General features: G+C 42.3%; 1 protein-coding gene across 5 annotated transcripts in view; it reads left to right on the forward strand.

Annotated features, from left to right (window-relative positions):
• The window catches only part of cgnb (cingulin b), a 126,148-nt gene that overhangs the window by 83,700 nt on the left and 22,187 nt on the right, over positions 1 to 20,261 (forward strand). For 3 of the 5 annotated variants that reach the window (XM_061897455.1, XM_061897453.1, XM_061897454.1), the window contains exons 9-16: positions 514 to 540; positions 849 to 957; positions 7,809 to 8,009; positions 8,129 to 8,224; positions 12,338 to 12,592; positions 12,654 to 12,824; positions 19,031 to 19,192; positions 19,380 to 19,469. In XM_061897455.1, the coding sequence (XP_061753439.1) occupies positions 514 to 540; positions 849 to 957; positions 7,809 to 8,009; positions 8,129 to 8,224; positions 12,338 to 12,592; positions 12,654 to 12,824; positions 19,031 to 19,192; positions 19,380 to 19,469 (1,111 nt within the window). The remainder of the gene's footprint in view (positions 1 to 513; positions 541 to 848; positions 958 to 7,808; positions 8,010 to 8,128; positions 8,225 to 12,337; positions 12,593 to 12,653; positions 12,825 to 19,030; positions 19,193 to 19,379; positions 19,470 to 20,261) is intronic. The other 2 variants (XM_061897456.1, XM_061897457.1) reach the window with 1 other exon arrangement.

Consider the following 20,261-nt stretch of genomic DNA (forward strand, 5'->3'; position numbering starts at 1 on the left):
AAGAGTTGTAGAAATGATGGAAACCCAAGACAGCCATGACATTATGTCCTCTACAAATGTATGTAAACTTTTGACCACGACTGTGTATATATATCTATATATGTATATATGTGTATATATATATATATATATGTATATGTGTGTGCGTGTGTATATATGTGTTTGTTTGCTAACTAAGGGGCCCAAAATATAACAAACAGATTTCAGTATGATGCAATGCACTTGTTTTGTTCCTAATGTCCTGTCTGACGTTGTCTGTAGCCACACTTTTTATGCATCTTCTTTTTTTAAGTAAATAAATTGCCTTCACTTGGTTGTCAAAACTAGCTTTGGCCCAACATCAAGCAGTATCTCCATTTGATGTGTTGACTTCCTTTTTTTTCAATTTTTAATACCCACCCTGTTCAAAGCATCACCAGTGAAGATGTTGCATCTGTGAAAATGTCCTTTTTTTTAGCTCTATTTATTTTAACACCTGCACTCTTTCACTCCTTCGGACGTGTCATCCGGCAGGAAGGCGACGCACTCCGGCAGTCATATGTGAGAGAGTGAATCCGTCTTACCCTGTTTTGGTTTTTTTTTTGCTATCATAGCTTAGAATTAAATATTCTTCAGTATTTCTTTTATTTGATGTGATGAAACTTTTCTTACTAACTGAAAGCCAGTGATCACAAACTCAATCACTTTTTCTAAATATTTCATGATTGCATTATTGATTTTAAATACAAAGGAAAGCCGCTTTTGTAAGCCTTTATCCCCTTTTGTGCTTGCCCGTGTGTGTTTGCCGTGCACCCACCTGTTTAGCCCTTAGGGTTCTCTAAAAGGAAACATTATATGATCTTCTGCAGGCTGCTCCAATGTCACCAAGAGAAGGAGGAGCTTGAGAGCAATCTAAAGGAAGTCCAGGAGTCGCTGTTAGCCGTGCACAAGCAGCAGATGCCTGCATCGTCAGTAGAGGTATCCAACACCAATATGATGAGTAGCAAACAACAATGATACCTTAATATAATCATCATAAATAATTCCACGATGTTCACACATTCCATTTGTTGCAAAAATTCAATATAATCTGTTCCAAGGTCAAACTGTGGCCCTGATAACACCATTAGGAACAGTTTCTTCTAGGTTTATGTAATTTATCTGCACTTTTAACTGTCATACAAGTGTAAAAAATGGGTCACACTACTGCCGATGTTAACGTGTTTTTTTTTTCACAGACAAAGGCACAGTTAATCTTTTGACGCCAGCTAGCTTCCCAACATTTTAAAGTTAAAGTTAAAGTACCCATGATTGTTAACACACACTAGGTGTGGTGAAATTATTCTCTGCATTTGACCCATCACCCTTGATCACAACCCTGGGAGGTGAGGGGAGCAGTCTGCAGCAGCAGTACCGCGCCCGGGAATCATTTTTGTTGATTTAAAGGCCTAAACGGGGATAGCAGGTCCATTCTATGTGTCACACTTGATCATTTCGCGATTTTGCCATATTTTTGCTGAAAGGATTTAGTAGAGAACATCCACAATAAAGTTCGCAACTTTTGGTGCTGATAAAAAAGCCTCGCCTTTACTGGAAGTCGCAGACGATGACGTCACAAGAGTGAGGGCTCCTCACGTCCTCACATTGTTTGTAATGGGAGCCTCCAGCTGCAAGAGCTATTCGGACCGAGAAAACGACAATTTCCCCATTAATTTGAGCGAGGATGAAAGATTCGTGGATGATGATATTGATAGCAAAGGACTAGAAAAAAATTAAATAAAATAAAAAACGACAGGTCCCGGCGGCGGCAGTGTTAGAGTTTCAGATGTAATTAGACACATTTACTAGGATAATTCTGGAAGATCTCTTATCTGCTTATTGTTTTAATAGTGTTTTAGTGAGATTGTAAAGACATACCTCGAGGTCGGATGGCTGCGGTGAACACGCAGTGTCTCAGAGAGAAGCCGAGGAGCCAAGCTCACAGCTGCCTTTTAAACAGCTACTGCAGGAAGACGAATAATCCAATGATGTCTCCGGTAGGATATACATCACAATTTTCCCATCCAAAAACATGCCGGTTGACGTAGAGAAACATGTTCGTTTGACCGCTCTGTGTTAAAAAGAAAGAAACACCTGCTGTGTCTCGGTGCTAAAGACAGCTGCAATCCACCGCTTTCCACCAACAGCATTGTTCTTTATAGTCTCCATTATTAACTGAACAAATTGCAAAAGATTCAGCAACACAGATGTCCAAAATACTGTGTAATTATGCGACGAAAAGAGACGACTTTTAGCCGTAACCTCGCGGGAAATTAAAATTGCAATTTAGTAAACTAAACCAGCCGTATTGGCATGTGTTGCAGTGTTAATATTTCATCATTGATATACAAACTATCAGACTGCGTGGTCGGTAGTAGTGGGTTTCAGTAGGCCTTTAACCCCCAATTCCAAACCTTGATGCTGAGTGCCAAGCAGGGAGGTAATGGCTCCCATGTTTATAGTCTTTGGTTTGAACTCACAACCTAACCATCTCAGGGCGGACACTGTAGCAATTCCCCGGAAAACCTGGATTTTAGGGAAATCTGGGATTTTTGGGGAATTTGTCATGGGAAAGACCGCAATTCCCGAATACGCTGAACAGTTTGAAGTTGGACCGCTTTGAATCGGGTGAAAAATGTGGAAATTGTAGAAGTTAGAAAAATGGCCAATTCATTTTTATAGTCTTTGGTATGACTCGGCCAGGGTTAGAACTCACAACCTACCGATCTCAGGGCGGACACTGTAACAATGTCCCGGAAAACCTGGAATTTGGGGAAATCTGGCTTTTTTTGTGAATTTGTCAAGGGAAAGACCGCAATTTCCGTATAGTCTGAACAGTTTGAAGTTGGACCGCTTTGAATCGGGTGAAAAATGTGGAAATTGTAGAAGTTCGAAAAATGGCCAACTCATTTTTATAGTCTTTGGTATGACTCGGCCAGGGTTAGAACTCACAACCTACCCATCTCAGGGCGGACACTCTAGCAATGCCCCGGAAAACCTGGAATTTGGGGAAATCTGGGATTTTTTGGGAATTTCTCAATGGAAAGACCGCATTTCCTGAATAGTCTGAACAGTTTGAAGCTGGACCGCTTTGAATCTGGTGAAAAATGTGGAAATTGTAGAAGTTCGAAAAATGGCCAACTAATTTTTATAGTCTTTGGTATGACTCGGCCAGGGTTAGAACTCCCAACCTACCGAATTCAGGGTGGACACTCTAGCAATGCCCCGGAAAACCTGGAATTTGGGGAAATCTGGGATTTTTTTGGAATTTGTCAAGGGAAAGACCGCATTTCCCGAATAGTCTGAACAGTTTGAAGTTGGACCGCTTTGAATCGGGTGAAAAATGTGGAAATTATAGAAGTTTGAATAATGGCCAATTCATTTTTATAGTCTTTGGTATGACTCGGCCAGGGTTAGAACTCACAACCTACTGATCTCAGGGCGGACACTCTAGCAATGTCCCGGAAAACCTGGAAATTTGGGAAATCTGGAATTTTTTTGGAATTTGTCAAGGGAAAGACCACAATTTCCGAATAGTCTGAACAGTTTGAAGTTGGACCGCTTTGAATCGGGTGAAAAATGTGGAAATTATAGAAGTTAGAATAATGGCCAATTCATTTTTATAGTCTTTGGTATGACTCGGCCAGGGTTAGAACTCACAACCTACCCATCTCAGGGCGGACACTCTAGCAATGTCCCGGAAAACCTGGAAATTGGGGAAATCTGGAATTTTTTGGGAATTTGTCAAGGGAAAGACCACAATTTCCGAATAGTCTGAACAGTTTGAAGTTGGACCGCTTTGAATCGGGTGAAAAATGTGGAAATTATAGAAGTTAGAATAATGGCCAATTCATTTTTATAGTCTTTGGTATGACTTGGCCAGGGTTAGAACTCACAACCTACCCATCTCAGGGCGGACACTCTAGCAATGCCCCGGAAAACCTGGAATTTGGGGAAATCTGGGATTTTTTGGGAATTTGTCAAGGGAAAGATCGCAATTCCCGAATTAGGCTGAACAGTTTGAAGTTGGAACACTTGAATCGGGTGAAAAATGTGGAAATTGTAGAGGTTACAAAAATGGCCAATTCATTTTTATAGTCTTTGGTATGACTCGGCCAGGGTTAGAACTCACAACCTACCGATCTCAGGGCGGACACTCTAGCAATGCCCCGGAAAACCTGGAATTTGGGGAAATCTGGGATTTTTTTGGAATTTCTCAATGGAAAGACTGCATTTCCCGAATAGTCTGAACAGTTTGAAGCTGGACCGCTTTGAATCGGGTGAAAAATGTGGAAATTGTAGAAGTTCGAAAAATGGCCAACTAATTTTTATAGTCTTTGGTATGACTCGGCCAGGGTTAGAACTCCCAACCTACCGAATTCAGGGTGGACACTAGCAATGCCCCGGAAAACCTGGAATTTGGGGAAATCTGGCATTTTTTGGGAATTTGTCAAGGGAAAGACCGCAATTTCCGAATAGTCTGAACAGTTTGAAGTTGGACCACTTTGAATCGGGTGAAAAATGTGGAAATTGTAGAAGTTAGAATAATGGCCAATTCATTTTTATAGTCTTTGGTATGACTCGGCCAGGGTTAGAACTCACAACCTACCGATCTCAGGGCGGACACTCTAGCAATGTCCCGGAAAACCTGGAAATTGGGGAAATCTGGCATTTTTTGGGAATTTGTCAAGGGAAAGACCGCAATTTCCGAATAGTCTGAACAGTTTGAAGTTGGACCACTTTGAATCGGGTGAAAAATGTGGAAATTGTAGAAGTTAGAATAATGGCCAATTCATTTTTATAGTCTTTGGTATGACTCGGCCAGGGTTAGAACTCACAACCTACCCATCTCAGGGCGGACACTCTAGCAATGCCCCGCAAAACCTGGAAATTGGGGAAATCTGGGATTTTTTTGGAATTTGTCAAGGGAAAGACCACAATTTCCGAATAGTCTGAACAGTTTGAAGTTGGACCGCTTTGAATCGGGTGAAAAATGTGGAAATTATAGAAGTTAGAATAATGGCCAATTCATTTTTATAGTCTTTGGTATGACTCGGCCAGGGTTAGAACTCACAACCTACCCATCTCAGGGCGGACACTCTAGCAATGCCCCGGAAAACCTGGAATTTGGGGAAATCTGGGATTTTTTGGGAATTTGTCAAGGGAAAGATCGCAATTCCCGAATTAGGCTGAACAGTTTGAAGTTGGAACACTTGAATCGGGTGAAAAATGTGGAAATTGTAGAGGTTACAAAAATGGCCAATTCATTTTTATAGTCTTTGGTATGACTTGGCCAGGGTTAGAACTCACAACCTACCGATCTCAGGGCGGACACTCTAGCAATGCCCCGGAAAACCTGGAATTTGGGGAAATCTGGGATTTTTTTGGAATTTCTCAATGGAAAGACCGCATTTCCCGAATAGTCTGAACAGTTTGAAGCTGGACCGCTTTGAATCGGGTGAAAAATGTGGAAATTGTAGAAGTTCGAAAAATGGCCAACTAATTTTTATAGTCTTTGGTATGACTCGGCCAGGGTTAGAACTCCCAACCTACCGAATTCAGGGTGGACACTCTAGCAATGCCCCGGAAAACCTGGAATTTGGGGAAATCTAGGATTTTTTTGGAATTTGTCAAGGGAAAGACCGCATTTCCCGAATAGTCTGAACAGTTTGAAGTTGGACCGCTTTGAATCGGGTGAAAAATGTGGAAATTATAGAAGTTAAAATAATGGCCAATTCATTTTTATAGTCTTTGGTATGACTCGGCCAGGGTTAGAACTCACAACCTACCGATCTCAGGGCGGACACTCTAGCAATGTCCCGGAAAACCTGGAAATTGGGGAAATCTGGCATTTTTTGGGAATTTGTCAAGGGAAAGACCGCAATTTCCGAATAGTCTGAACAGTTTGAAGTTGGACCACTTTGAATCGGGTGAAAAATGTGGAAATTGTAGAAGTTAGAATAATGGCCAATTCATTTTTATAGTCTTTGGTATGACTCGGCCAGGGTTACAACTCACAACCTACCCATCTCAGGGCGGACACTCTAGCAATGCCCCGCAAAACCTGGAATTTGGGGAAATCTGGGATTTTTTGGGAATTTGTCAAGGGAAAGATCGCAATTCCCGAATTAGGCTGAACAGTTTGAAGTTGGAACACTTGAATCGGGTGAAAAATGTGGAAATTGTAGAGGTTACAAAAATGGCCAATTCATTTTATAGTCTTTGGTATGACTCGGCCAGGGTTAGAACTCACAACCTACCCATCTCAGGGCGGACACTCTAGCAATGCCCCGGAAAACCTGGAATTTGGGGAAATCTGGGATTTTTTTGGAATTTCTCAATGGAAAGACCGCATTTCCCGAATAGTCTGAACAGTTTGAAGCTGGACCGCTTTGAATCGGGTGAAAAATGTGGAAATTGTAGAAGTTCGAAAAATGGCCAACTAATTTTTATAGTCTTTGGTATGACTCGGCCAGGGTTAGAACTCACAACCTACCGATCTCAGGGCGGACACTCTAGCAATGTCCCGGAAAACCTGGAATTTGGGGAAATCTGGCAATTTTTTGGAATTTGTCAAGGGAAAGACCGCAATTCCCGAATAGGCTGAACAGTTTGAAGTTGGAACGCTTTGAATCGGGTAAAAAATATGGAAATTGTGAAAGTTTGAAATCGAGCCAAAGCATATATTTTACACACCAACAACAATTTTGCACTTTACTACAGAACAAACATGTTGTATGAACGGCACCAAGCAGAGGCGGACTATAAATGATCTTGTTTTATGATTAGTCTATAACATTTTTATAAGTATATCTCTGTGTAAGACTGTATCCTTATAAACATTGCGGCGGCGTGGCTCGGTTGGTAGAGCGGCCGTGCCAGCAACTTAATTGTTCCAGGTCGGATCCATTCTTTCACCATCCTTGTCACTGCCGTTGTGTCCTTGAGCATCATGTGTAGATGATGTGTTTCACTATGTAAAGCGCTTTAGCAATATATGAGAAAAGTGTTATATAGATGTAATTCACAACATTAAATAAACAAAAAAAGAAAGGTTAAGGACGAGTTGAGTTTATACCAAAAAGTTCTATTTTGGTTTCATCTAACCACATGACAATCTCCCAATCCTCTGCTGTATCATCCATGTATCCATTTTGGTACAAACTCAACTCGTCGTGTTTGGAAGAAGAAGAATACTAAGTTACATCCCAAGAACACCACACCTACAGTGAAGCATGGGGGTGGAAACATCATGCTTTGGGGCTGTTTTTCTGCTAAGGGGACAGGACGATTGATCCGTGTTAAGGAAAGAATGAATGGGGCCATGTATCGTGAGATTTTGAGCCAAAACCTCCTTCCGTCAGTGGGAGCTTTGAATGGTTGACCAAATAGTTATTTTCCACCATAATTTACAAATAAATTCATTAAAATTCCTACAATGTAAATTCCTGGATTTTTTTTCACATTCTGTCTCTCACAGTTGAAGTGTACCTATGATGAAAATTACAGACCTCTGTCATCATTTTAAGTGGGAGAACTTCCACAATCGGTGGCTGACTAAATACTTTTTTGCCCCACTGTATAACATAAACAGTGGGATTTCTAACAATTAGGAAGGTTTGTGTCATGTTTGTTCTACTAAAGAACAAACATGACACAAACATGAGCGGGTTGCTGACCCCTGACATGGACTTATAATCATCCTTTAAACATCCCCTTATCTTAAAGCGTCACCCAGCCTTCGTTTTTCCACGCATCCAATGAATCATCTCCACGTAATTTTCCTAAAGGAACTTCAGCGTTGCCACGACGACCTGCACCGGGCCCGGCTGGATGCAGACCAACACAAGGACGCCCTCGACAAGAAGAGCGAGGCCCTTGACGCCGTGAGGAAAGCCAGCGGCGAGCGCGAGGCGGAGCTCCTGTCTGAAATTGGCAAGTTGAAGGAGCAAAAGGCCGAGCTGGAAAAGACCCTCGATAAGGCAAAAGAGGTAATTACGTGTTAAGAGGATAGTATTATTACCATGATAGAAGCAACTATTACTGCAGTGATTGTCATGGCTTTTATTCAGTAGATTTTTTATTTTTCCCTCCTTTCTTTGGAGTGCAGGCACCACTTTCTGCAGGAAGGACTGCAGTGGACCACAGCAGCAACGTGGAGCTCCAGGAGGCGAACTCTCGCCTCAGAGAGAGGCTCGCCCGCATGGTAATACTGCATTGACAAAAAAAAAACACCGCAGAGCTGCACAGTACACAACATTATGTAAATAGACATACTGTACACTAAAAAACCAGATGGCCTCCCACGCACTCTATTTCCTACCCCTGAGTAATCTCCCCCTCGGATAAATCCGACGTTTATTGTGCTTCAAATGCAACCTATTGCAGAAAAATAATCATATTATGTTTGTCGAAAAAAGACATTTGAATGCAGTAACACTTTTGCATTAAATGGAAATATGTGGACGGAAATACTATGATATTCATTATGCATGGATGATTTTACTTATACCATAAATGCTGTGATTACAGCATATACTGTAACTGGAAGCAAGCGGTAATGTAAATTCCTTATTTACTTTATATAACAGGTTATAGTTTAACTTTATTAACCATTTGGAATGCATGAGTAAAGATGGAAAGGGAAATGTGGCTCGCTTTGACCACATGGTGAAGTTAAAAATGGAGTCTTTTAAAGTTAAAGGCCTACTGAAACCCACTACTACCGAGCAAGCAGTCTGATAGTTTATATATCAATGATGAAATGTTAACATTGCAACACATGCCAATACGGCTTTTTTAGTTTACTAAATTGCAATTTTAAATTTCTCGAGTTTCTTGTTGAAAACGTCGCGGAATTGACTTTTAAAGTGCTTGTAGAGGTTCAAACCCCGTTACCATATGAGTTGGGAAATTGTGTTAGATGTAAATATAAATGGAATACAATGATTTGCAAATCCTTTTCAACCCATATTCAGTTGAATGCACTAAAAAGACAAGATATTTGATGTTCAAACTCATAAACTTTTTTTTTTTTTGCAAATAATAATTAACTTTGAATTTCATGGCTGCAACACGTGCCAAAGTAGGTGGGAAAGGGGATGTTCACCACTGTGTTACATCACCTTTTTTTTTAACAACACTCAATAAACGTTTGAGAACTGAGGAAACTAATTGTTGAGGCTTTGAAAGTGAAATTCTTTCCCATTCTTGTTTTATGTAGAGCTTTAGTCGTTCAACAGTCCGGGGTCTCCGCTGTCGTATTTTACGCTTCATGATGCGCCACACATTTTCGATGGGAGACAGGTCTGGACTGCAGGCGGGCCAGGAAAGTACCCGCACTCTTTTACTACGAAACCACGCTGTTGTAACACGTGCCTTGGCATTGTCTTGCTGAAATAAGCAGGGGCGTCCATGATAACGTTGCTTGGATGACAACATATGTTGCTCCAAAACCTGTATGGACCATTCAGCATTAATGGTGCCTTCACAGATGTGTAAGTTACCCATGCCTTGGGCACTAATACACCCCCATACCATCACAGATGCTGGCTTTGGAACTTTGCGCCTATAACAATCCGGATGGTTCGTTTCCTCTTTGTTCTAGAGGACACCACATCCACAGTTTTAAAATATAAATTTAAATATGGACTCGTCAGACCACAGAACACTTTTCCACTTTGTATCAGTCTATCTTAGATGAGCTCAGGCCCAGCAAAGCCAGCGGCGTTCCTTGGTGTTGTTGATAAATGGGTTTTGCTTTGCATAGTAGAGTTTTAACTTGCACTTACAGATGTAGCGACCAACTGTAGTTACAGACGGTGCTTTTATGAAGTGTTCTTGAGCCCATGTGGTGATATCCTTTACACACTGATGTCGGTTTTTGATGCAGTACCGCCTGAGGGATCAAAGGTCCGTAATATCGCTTACGCGCAGTGATTTCTCCAGATTCTCTGAACCTTTTGATGATTTTACGGACCGTAGATGGTAAAATCCCTAAATTCCTTGCAATAGCTCGTTGAGAAAAGTTGTTCTAAAATTTTTCGACAATTTGCTTACAAATTGGTGACCCTAACCCCATCCTTGTTTGTGAATTACTTAGCATTTCATGGAAGCTGCTTTTATACCCAATCATGGCACCCACCTGTTTCCAATTAGCCTGCACACCTGTGGGATGTTCAAAATAAGTGTTTGATGAGTATTTCTCAACTTTATCAGTATTTATTGCCACCTTTCCCAACTTCTTTGTCACGTGTTGCTGGCATCAAATTCTAAAGTTAATGATTATTTGCACAAAAAAAAAAAGTTTAGCGGTTTGAACGTCAAATATCTTGTCTCTGTAGCATATTCAAATGAATATGGGTTGAAAATGATTTGCAAATCATTGTATTCCGTTGATAGTTACATCTAACACAATTTCCCAACTCATACGGAAACGGGGTTTTTACATTTTCCGTACAATTGACCACTAAATGGTAACACCCGAATACGTTTTTCAACTTGTTTAAGTCGGGGTCCACAATTGTAGATGAGGCTTAATGCAGCATCTACTATCTTCTGGAGTTAATACAAAAAAAAAATCAACATCAGTAGGTCGCCTACAGCCCCAGATGTTAATAGCGATTATAATTAGTTTTATTTATGTATTTTACCTGGCGCAATATAAAGACACCGGCAGTTATTTGGAGCCTTTCCAGTATTTATACAGTGGTTCTCGAACTTTTTTCACCAAGTCCCAACACAGAAAACACTTGACCCTCCAAGTACCACCATAATGATCTACATTAAAATGCAGTAGCATCCATCCATCCATCCATCATCCATCTTCTTCCGCTTATCCGAGGTCGGGTTGTGGGGGCAGCAGCCTAAGCAGGGAAGCCCAGACTTCCCTCTGCCCAGCCACTTCGTCTAGCTCTTCCCGGGGGATCCCGAGGCGTTCCCAGGCCAGCCGGGAGACATAGTCTTCCCAACGTGTCCTAGGTTTTCCCCGTGTCCTCCTACCGGTTGGATGTGCCCTAAACACCTCCCTCGGGAGGCGTTCGGGTGGCATCCTGACCAGATGCCCGAACCACTTCATCTGGCTCCTCTCGATGTGGTGGAGCAGCAGCTTTAGTTTGAGTTCCTCCCGGATGACAGAGCTTCTCACCCTATCTCTAAGGGAGAGCCCCACCACCTGGCGGGGGAAACTCATTTCGGCCGCTTGTACCCGTGATCTTATCCTTTCGGTCACGACCCATAGCTCATGACCATAGGTGAGGATGGGAACGTAGATCGACCGGTAAATTGAGAGCTTTGCCTTCCGGCTCAGCTCCTTCTTTACCACAACAGATCGGTACAACGTCCTTATTACTGAAGACGCCGCACCTATCCGCCTGTCGATCTCACGATCCACCCTTCCCCCACTCGTGAACTAGACTCCTAGGTACTTGAACTCCTCCACTTGGGGCAGGGTCTCCTCCCCAACCCGGAGATGGCACTCCACCCTTTTCCCGGGAGAGAACCATGGACTCCGACTTAAGGGTGCTGATTCTCATTCCGGTCGCTTCACACTCGGCTGCGAACTGATCCAGTGAGAGCTGAAGATCCCGGCCAGATGAAGCCATCAGGATCACATCATCTGCAAAAAGCAGAGACCTAATCCTGGGGTCACCAAACCGGAACCCCTCAACGCCTTGACTGCGCCTAGAAATTCTGTCCATATAAGTTATGAACAGAATCGGTGACAAAGGACAGCTTTGGCGGAGTCCAATCCTCACTGGAAACGTTTCCGACTTACTGCCGGCAATGCGGACCAAGCTCTGACACTGATCATACAGGGAGCGGACCGCCACAATAAGACAGTCCGATACCCCATACTCTCTGAGCACTCCCCACAGGACTTCCCGAGGGACACGGTCGAATGCCTTCTCCAAGTCCACAAAGCACATGTAGACTGGTTGGGCCATGCACCCTCAAGAACCCTGCCGAGAGTATAGAGCTGTTCCACAGTTCCACGACCAGGACGAAAACCACACTGTTCCTCCTGAATCCGAGTTTCGACTATCCGGTGATAGTCGATAGTAGTAGCATACTAGGCCTAATTTTTCATTAAATCTTTAAATCTTCATTAAAAACAAGACAGAGGTTTTACTTAACAAGTATATTTAATATTTTTGGCCACTTGAGCACTACACACAGTTTGATCAGTAACACTGTGTTTGAATGTTTGAAGACGTGATTCTTTGGCGTACCACTCGATGGAGAGCGCATACCACTAGTGTACAGCGTAGCAGTTGTTCATTCCTGACATGGCATCCCTGGTTGCCCCATTGCCTTCCAGAGGCAGCACTCTAGCATGACCAGAAGCCCCGAGGCTGAGGAGGCCATAGAGGCCCTGGAGGACGAGAACCGTGCCCTCAAGTCCCAGCTCGAGGAGGTCAAGCGCAGCGCCTCCCGCCTGGGCAAGGAGAAGGACGAGATGAGTCGGCGGCTGGAGGAGAGGGACCTGGAGAGGGAGGCGCTGCGGCGGGGCAAGACTGAGCTGGAGGAGCAGAAGAGGCTCCTCGACCGAGCTCTGGAGAAGATCACCAAAGAGGTTTGTCTGCACGCAGACGTCCGTACTGACAGTGAGAGGTCATTGACGTTATTTTGTGCAGATGGAGACGATGATGGGGGAGTCCCGCCAGTCGGTGGTGGTGTTGCAGACGCAACTGGATGACTACAGGGAGCGCTCCAGGAAGGATTTGTTGGAGGCGCAACGCAACAACAAGGACAAGCTGGCTGAGCTGCAGAGGGCCCAGAGCAACTGCAAGACCCAACAGGAAGAGGTCAGCACACTAGTCCATGTTGTGCTTCTTGCCTAGCCCGTATAGATGGGAATGTAGCGCAGACCTCCGCCTAGGCCAGGGGTCGGCAACCCGCGGCTCCGGAGCCGCATGTGGCTCTTTGGCCACTCTGATGTGGCTCAGCTGCACAATCGCCGACCCCCCGACTGTTACGGGGGGGGGGTTCCGGTTTTCGGAGCCTCTTCATCCAAGGTCAACATTCTTCAATTTTCACTCGGACAACAATATTGAGGGCGTGCCGTGATGGCTTTACTTTTAGCGCCCTCTACATTTTGATGCGTTTCATAAAATAAAGAAGACAAAAGGAGCCGCAACCATTCTCGCGAATAATTGCTGGAGGTCACCCATATAACAGTAATAAGGGCGTGCCATGAAGCCATTGCTTTTAACGCCTTCTACAACATGTACAGACAGCTTGCCAGTCCAGTAAGATGTTGTATGTGGCTTCCGCAGATACACGTACACGACTGCAAGGCATACTGGGTGACACAGAGTACACTGAAGGTTGTGATATAAATAACTTTAACACTCTTACTAGTATGCACCACACTTTGAACCCACACTAAACAAGAATGACAAACACATTTCGGGAGAACATCCTCACAGTAACACAACATAAACGCATCACAACAAATACCCAGAATCTTTTGCATCCATGAATCTTCCTGACTATAATATACACCCCCGCCCACCTCAACCAACGCACGGAAGGGGGGGAAGCATGTTTTGGTGCTAGCGAAGTGTATAATATAGCCTGAAAGAGTCATGGATGCATAGCATTCTGGGTAAAGGTTATGTTGCGTTTATAATGTGTTACAGTGCGGATGTTCTCCAGAAATGTGTTTGTCATTCTTGTTTGGTGTGGGTTCACAGTGTGGTGCATATTAGTAAGAGTGTTAAAGTTATTTATATCACAACCTTCAATGTACTCTGTGTCACCCAGTATGCCTTGCAGTCGTGTACATGTATCTGCAGAAGCCACGTACAACATGTTACTGGACTGGCAAGATGTCTGTACATGTTGTAGAAGGCGTCAAAGGCAATGGCTTCATGGCACGCCCTTATTACTGTTATATGGGTGACCACCAGCAGTTATTCGCGAGAATGATTGTGGCTCCCTTTGTCTTCTTTAATTTGTGAAACGGGTCAAAATGGCTCTTTGAATGGTAAAGGTTGCCAACCCCTGGCCTAAGCCAAACTGCAGTTTTGTATTTGTTTGGACGTCTGTTTGTCAGCAAGCAGTCTTCCTCCTGTTTCATGAAGAAAGATTTAAGATCAGTCCTGGGCAAACTAAGGCCCGTTAAGCTTTTCAATCTGGCGCGCCGGACATTCCCAAATATTTTTTTTACATCTTAAAAATGGAAACTGTAGCTGCCATTAACGTGTACAGCAGGGGTCACCAACGCGGTGCCCGCGGGCACCAGGTAGCCCGTACGGACCAGATGGGTAGCCCACTGGCCTGTTCTAAAAATAGCTCAAATAGCAGCACTTACTAGTGAGCTGCCTCTATTTTTTAAATTGTATTTATTTACTAGCAAGCTGGTCTCGCTTTGCTCAACATTTTTAATTCTAAGAGAGACAAAACTCAAATAGAATTTGAAAAACCAAGAACATATTTTAAAGACTTGGTCTTCACTTGTTTAAATAAATTCATTTATTTTTTTACTTTGCTTCTTATAACTTTCAGAATGACAATTTTAGAGAACAAATACAACCTTACAAATGATTTTAGTATTTTTAAACACATATACCTTTTTACCTTTTAAATTCCGTCCTCTTTTTTCCTGATAAATTAAATCAATGTTTAAGTATTTTTTTTTTATTGTAAAGAATAATAAATATATTTTAATTTAATTCTTCATTTTAGCTTCTGTTTTTTCGACGAAGAATATTTGTGAAATATTTCTTCAAACTTATTATCTGTAGAATCAAATTTAAATCTTATTTCAAAGTCTTTTAAATTTCTTTTAAAATTTTTGTTCTGGAAAATCTAGAAGAAATAATGACTTGTCTTTGTTAGAAATATAGCTTGGTCCAATTTGTTATATATTCTAACAAAGTGCAGATTGGATTTTAATGGGTTTTTAATGGGTTGTACTTGTATAGCGCTTTTCTACCTTCAAGGTACTCAAAGCGCTTTGACACTACTTCCACATTCACACACACATTCACACACTGATGGAGGGAGCTGCCATGCAAGGCGCCAACCAGCCCCCATCAGGAGCAAGGGTGAAGTGTCTTGCTCAGGACACAACGGACGTGACGAGGTTGGTATTAGGTGGGATTTGAACCAGTGACCCTCGGGTTGCGCACGGCCACTCTTCCACTGCGCCACGCCGTCCCTATTTTAACCTATTTAAAACATGTCATTAACATTGTAAAATTAATCTTAATCAGGAAAAATTTCTAATGATGTTCCATAAATTATTTTTTTATTTTTTTCAAAAAGATTCGAATTAGCTAGTTTCTGTATTCATTTTTTTCGGTTGAATTTTGAATTTTAAAGAGTCGAAATTGAAGATAAACTATGTTTCAAAACTTTATTTTTTTATTTTTTTCATGTTTTCTCCTCTTTTAAACCATTCAATTAAGTGTTTTTTCATCATTTATTCTCTACAAAAAACCTTCCGTAAAAGGAAAAAAAATGTACGACTGAATAACAGACAGAAATACCCATTTTTTTTATATACATAGATTTATTTATTAAAGGTAAATTGAGCAAATTGGCTATTTCTGGCCATTTATTTAAGTGTGTATCAAACTGGTAGCCCTTCGCATTAATCAGTACCCAAGAAGTAGTTCTTGGTTTCAAAAAGGTTGGTGACCCTGGGTGTACAGTGATGTTTTCAAATGACCGTAAGTCGTGAACTATACAAAGTATTTCAATGGTTGAAATCTGCGCTTTTGCAAGATATACTAGTTACTTACTATGGTAATCAACGTCACAGCAGCTCAGACGAGGCACCAGGCAGTGCAGGTGGGGAGCGTTTCCACAGAGTATTTCCAGAGCGAGCCTGAAAATGTGGGTGTCAGGGACAGACGCGAAAGGAGATTTTTACAAGAAAGTTCTAAAAATAAGATTGTAGGTGGTGTTTTTTTTACCCTTCGCATTCATATTTCGCTGTGTTTATTGCACTTTTGTTGCGCTTCGCCTGATTGTAAAATATGTTGTCAATATTCAGTGTTTTATCGTTTATAGTTAATATTATAAATCCCACATTCTTTATTTTCATGTACATTCCGGGTGTCTCATTCATTTCATCCATTTTCTACCGCTTATTCCCTTTTTTGGGGTCGCGGGGGGCGCTGGCGCCTATCTCAGCTACAATCAGGCGGAAGGCGGAGTACACCTTCGACAAGTCGCCACCTCATCGCAGGGCCAACACAGATAGACAGACAACAATCACACTCACCTTCACACACTAGGGCCAATTTAGTGTTGCCAATCAACTTATCCCCAGGTGCATGTCTTTGGAGGTGGGAGGAAGCTGGAGTACCCGGAGGGAACCCACGCATTCACGGGGAGAACATGCAAGCTCCACACAGAAAGATCCCGAGCCTGGATTTGAACCCAGGACTGCAGGAACTTCGTATTGTGAGGCAGACGCACTAACCCCTCTTCCACCGTGAAGCCCCGTGTCTCATTCAGTAAAAAAAATGTTTAATTCCATTCCGTTTTTTAAGGCGGTCTGTCATAACGTTTTTTGCATTCAATCAGACATTATTGTGAGGTTTTGTATTAGTGTTCCTAAAAATAGATATACCGTCCACTGGTAGCTGAGATAGGCGCCAGTGCCCCCCGCGACCCCGAAAGGGAATAAGCGGTAGAAAATGGATGGATGGATGGATGGACACATACTCTTTGTCTAAATTTGTCCCCCCGAGTCAAAATAATTCCCCAGGCCTGCCAAAGATGCTACTAAAGGCAATTGGGCCATTTTGGTTCTGTGGTCTGATTGTAACATTACTGGTGTTTAGGTACCTTTATCCATATCAGCACAGCATTTTATTTGTTTTTCTTTGGTTGACATAGTAAAATTTTAAAATCCTGTGTAATTTATAGATATTTTATTAAATTAATGTTCTCCTATTTTAGCCATTTAACCACCGGATTAAATACACTCAGGGCCCGATTTACTTGGATCCAAATACTACATGCTAAACAGCATTTGCAAACTATAAAATTGTGTGTAATATTAGTGGGCGTGTTGCATGTGATCCACCAAGACTGCGTCCGCTGTTATCAAGTTAAAACGGTGCAGACCACTCTATTTAGATTTGGATTTTGTGTGTGCTAAGTGGCTGTCACCATGGAGACTGTCATTACCCTCCATATTATCATTTTTCTACCTGTGGCATTTTCAAACATGCAACAGACAACTATATGCATCACTTTTTCTGGGCATTTTAGATGAAGCCCTGCAATCTAGTCCACAAAAGCTTTGGGGGATGCTGGCACTAACTACGAGCATGCACTGGAATTATATTTTAAAAAAAAGCATATTGCAAAAAAAAAATTGAAATGTAAAATATATCTTCTTTATGAAAAAATTAACGCCAATAAAAAAATACCAGCAGACTATAGAGCGCACCAGTATATAAGCCACTAAATTTTAGAAGAAAAAATATTTTCCCATATAGTAGATCCACCGGACTATAAGGCAAAGAAATGAGTTTTTTACACAGAAAGATTTTGTAAATATTTATTTACATACCTAAATTGTTTCGAAACGTTGCCTGTAACACGGCAGTAAAACGGCTGATCAAACAAAACAGAAGTCATCGTCATGGACCCACTCACTGCGGAAGCGAGCTCTCCAATCAGCTAAACAGACTCATTAACTCCACAGTGACATTTTGGTGAATTTACTGAGGAAAAAATACAAAAAGAAAGCCATTGCAAGATAAAAATACTAAAACAGACTAGGAAACCTGTTAGCATATTAGCTAATGCTAACAATGCTAGCTTGATTACATTACGATAGCACGCACAAATATGTATAAAAACACACCTACAGACATCACACATGGGTTGTTTTAGTAAGTATGAATTGTGTTAGTTATATTGTAAATCTTAAACATTGCTTGGAGTGATGAATGAACAATTCATACGAGTAGAAACGCTATGGATGACTAGAAGATGGAGCGGCACTCGTACTTCCGGTTTAAAGCATGAGAGAGAAGAAAATTATGTAGACGTTAACCCCGCAGCACCTGCAGTGAGTGAACTCGTCCAAAAGATGGCGCCGTAGCTGAAATAACTACACACCTTTTCAATGTCTCTGCTTATATTTGATTAAAACTATCTGAATTGTGGCCGTTAGCGAAGAAAAATCCATAAATTAGCCACACCGTTTTATAAGCCGTAGGGCTCTCCCTTAGAGATAGGGTGAGAAGCTCTGCCATCCGGGCGGAACTCAAAGTAAAGCCGCTGCTCCTCCACATCGAGAGGAGCCAGATGAGGTGGCGCGGGCACCTGGTCAGGATGCCACCCGAACGCCTCCCTAGGGAGGTGTTTAGGGCACGTCCAACCGGTAGGAGGCCACGGGGAAGACCCAGGACACATTGAGAAGACTATGTCTCCCGGCTGGCCTGGGAAAGCCTCGGGATCCCCTGGGAAGAGCTAGACGAAGTGGCTGGGGAGAGGGAAGTCTGGGCTTCCTTGCTTAGGCTGCTGCCCCCGCGACCCGACCTCGGATAAGCGGAAGATGATGGATGGATGGATGGTGTTCAAAGCGAAGGATAAAAGTAGCACCTTTTAGTCCAGAATTTACGATAGCTCCTTAAGTCATCCGGCAGCTACACAATTATAAAAGGATATTGCTGAACGGACATTCTACAGTTTTTTTTATTCATGACAATCCGAATATGTTTGCTTGTAGATTTCAAACGTGCTAAATATAGATGCAAACCAGCGAGCAGTTTCAGTCTTGAAAAATCACATTTTGAGCGCTAAATTATTATCTTTACCTCTCCTCCCCGCAGTATTGGGGACATTCTAATAATCAGCACATATGTTGCACATACATGAAGGCATACAAGCTAAATGGATTGCACTCTCTATTTTGCTCATTTTAAGATACACACTCCTGAGTAGATCAGTTTTGCATGACCTTAGTTTCTGAGCCCTTAAATACAAAAGTGGAGCCTTTCAGAGCAAAAAAAAAAAAAGTGCATTTTATATTTAGGTGTCCCGTCTCAAGAAGGAGCTCCTGACGTGCAGCGAGGAGCGAGACAGCGCCCAGCTGGAGAGAGACCTTCTCAACAACCGCCTCAAACACTTGGAGGGCGAGCTGGAGTCAGAGAAGGGCAGCCAGACGGATCGCACCCGTGAGATCAGGGGGCTGGAGGTGAGGGACAAAGGTGCTGAAGTCTAAAAATGCCTCAGTGTAACTAAGTACAGTGTTATTCATTGTATTGTGTGTGTGTGTGTGTGTGTGTGTGTGTGTGTGTGTGTGTGTGTGTGTGTGTGTGTGTGTGTGTGTGTGTGTGTGTGTGTGTGTGTGTGTGTCTGTGTGTCTGTGTGTGTGTGTGTAGGATAAAATAAAGACACTGGAGATAGAGTTGGATGAGGAGAAGAGCAGCGTGGAGCTTTTGAATGATCGCATCACCCGTAGCAGAGATCAGGTGCTACACTTTTTTTCAATCAACACAGTCACTGGAAACTTCAATAGACACACCCGAAGACTAAAGAGATCCAATACAAAAGTTCAATCCAAAAATATAATCAAAGATAAAAAAAAAGTTAATTAGCTACAGTGGAGCAAAAAAGTATTTAGTCAGCCACCGATTGTGCAAGTTCTCCCACTTAAAATGATGACAGAGGTCTGTAATTTTCATCATAGATACACTTCAACTGTGAGAGACAGAATCTAAAAAAAAAAACAGGAATTCACATTGTAGGAATTTTAAAGAATTTATTTGTAGATTATGGTGGTAAATAAGTATTTGGTCAACCATTCAAAGCTCTCACTGATGGAAGGAGGTTTTGGCTCAAAATCTCACGATACATGGCCCCATTCATTCTTTCCTTAACACGGATCAATCGTCCTGTCCCCTTAGCGGAAAAACAGCCCCAAAGCATGATGTTTCCACCCCCATGCTTCACAGTAGGTATGGTGTTCTTGGGATGCAACTCAGTATTCTTCTTCCTCCAAACACGAGGAGTTGAGTTTATACCAAAAAGTTCTATTTTTGTTTCATCTGACCACATGACTTTCTCCCAATCCTCTGCTGTATCATCCATGTATCCATTTTGGTATAAACTCAACTCGTCGTGTTTGGAGGAAGAAGAATACTGAGTTGCATCCCAAGAACACCGTACCTACTGTGAAGCATTGGGGTGGAAACATCATGCTTTGGGGCTGTTTTTCTGCTAAGGGGACAGGACTATTGATCCGTGTTAAGGAAAGAATAAAT

Source organism: Nerophis ophidion, linkage group LG04 (assembly GCF_033978795.1).
Source record: "Nerophis ophidion isolate RoL-2023_Sa linkage group LG04, RoL_Noph_v1.0, whole genome shotgun sequence".
NCBI classification, from domain to species: Eukaryota; Metazoa; Chordata; class Actinopteri; order Syngnathiformes; family Syngnathidae; genus Nerophis; species Nerophis ophidion.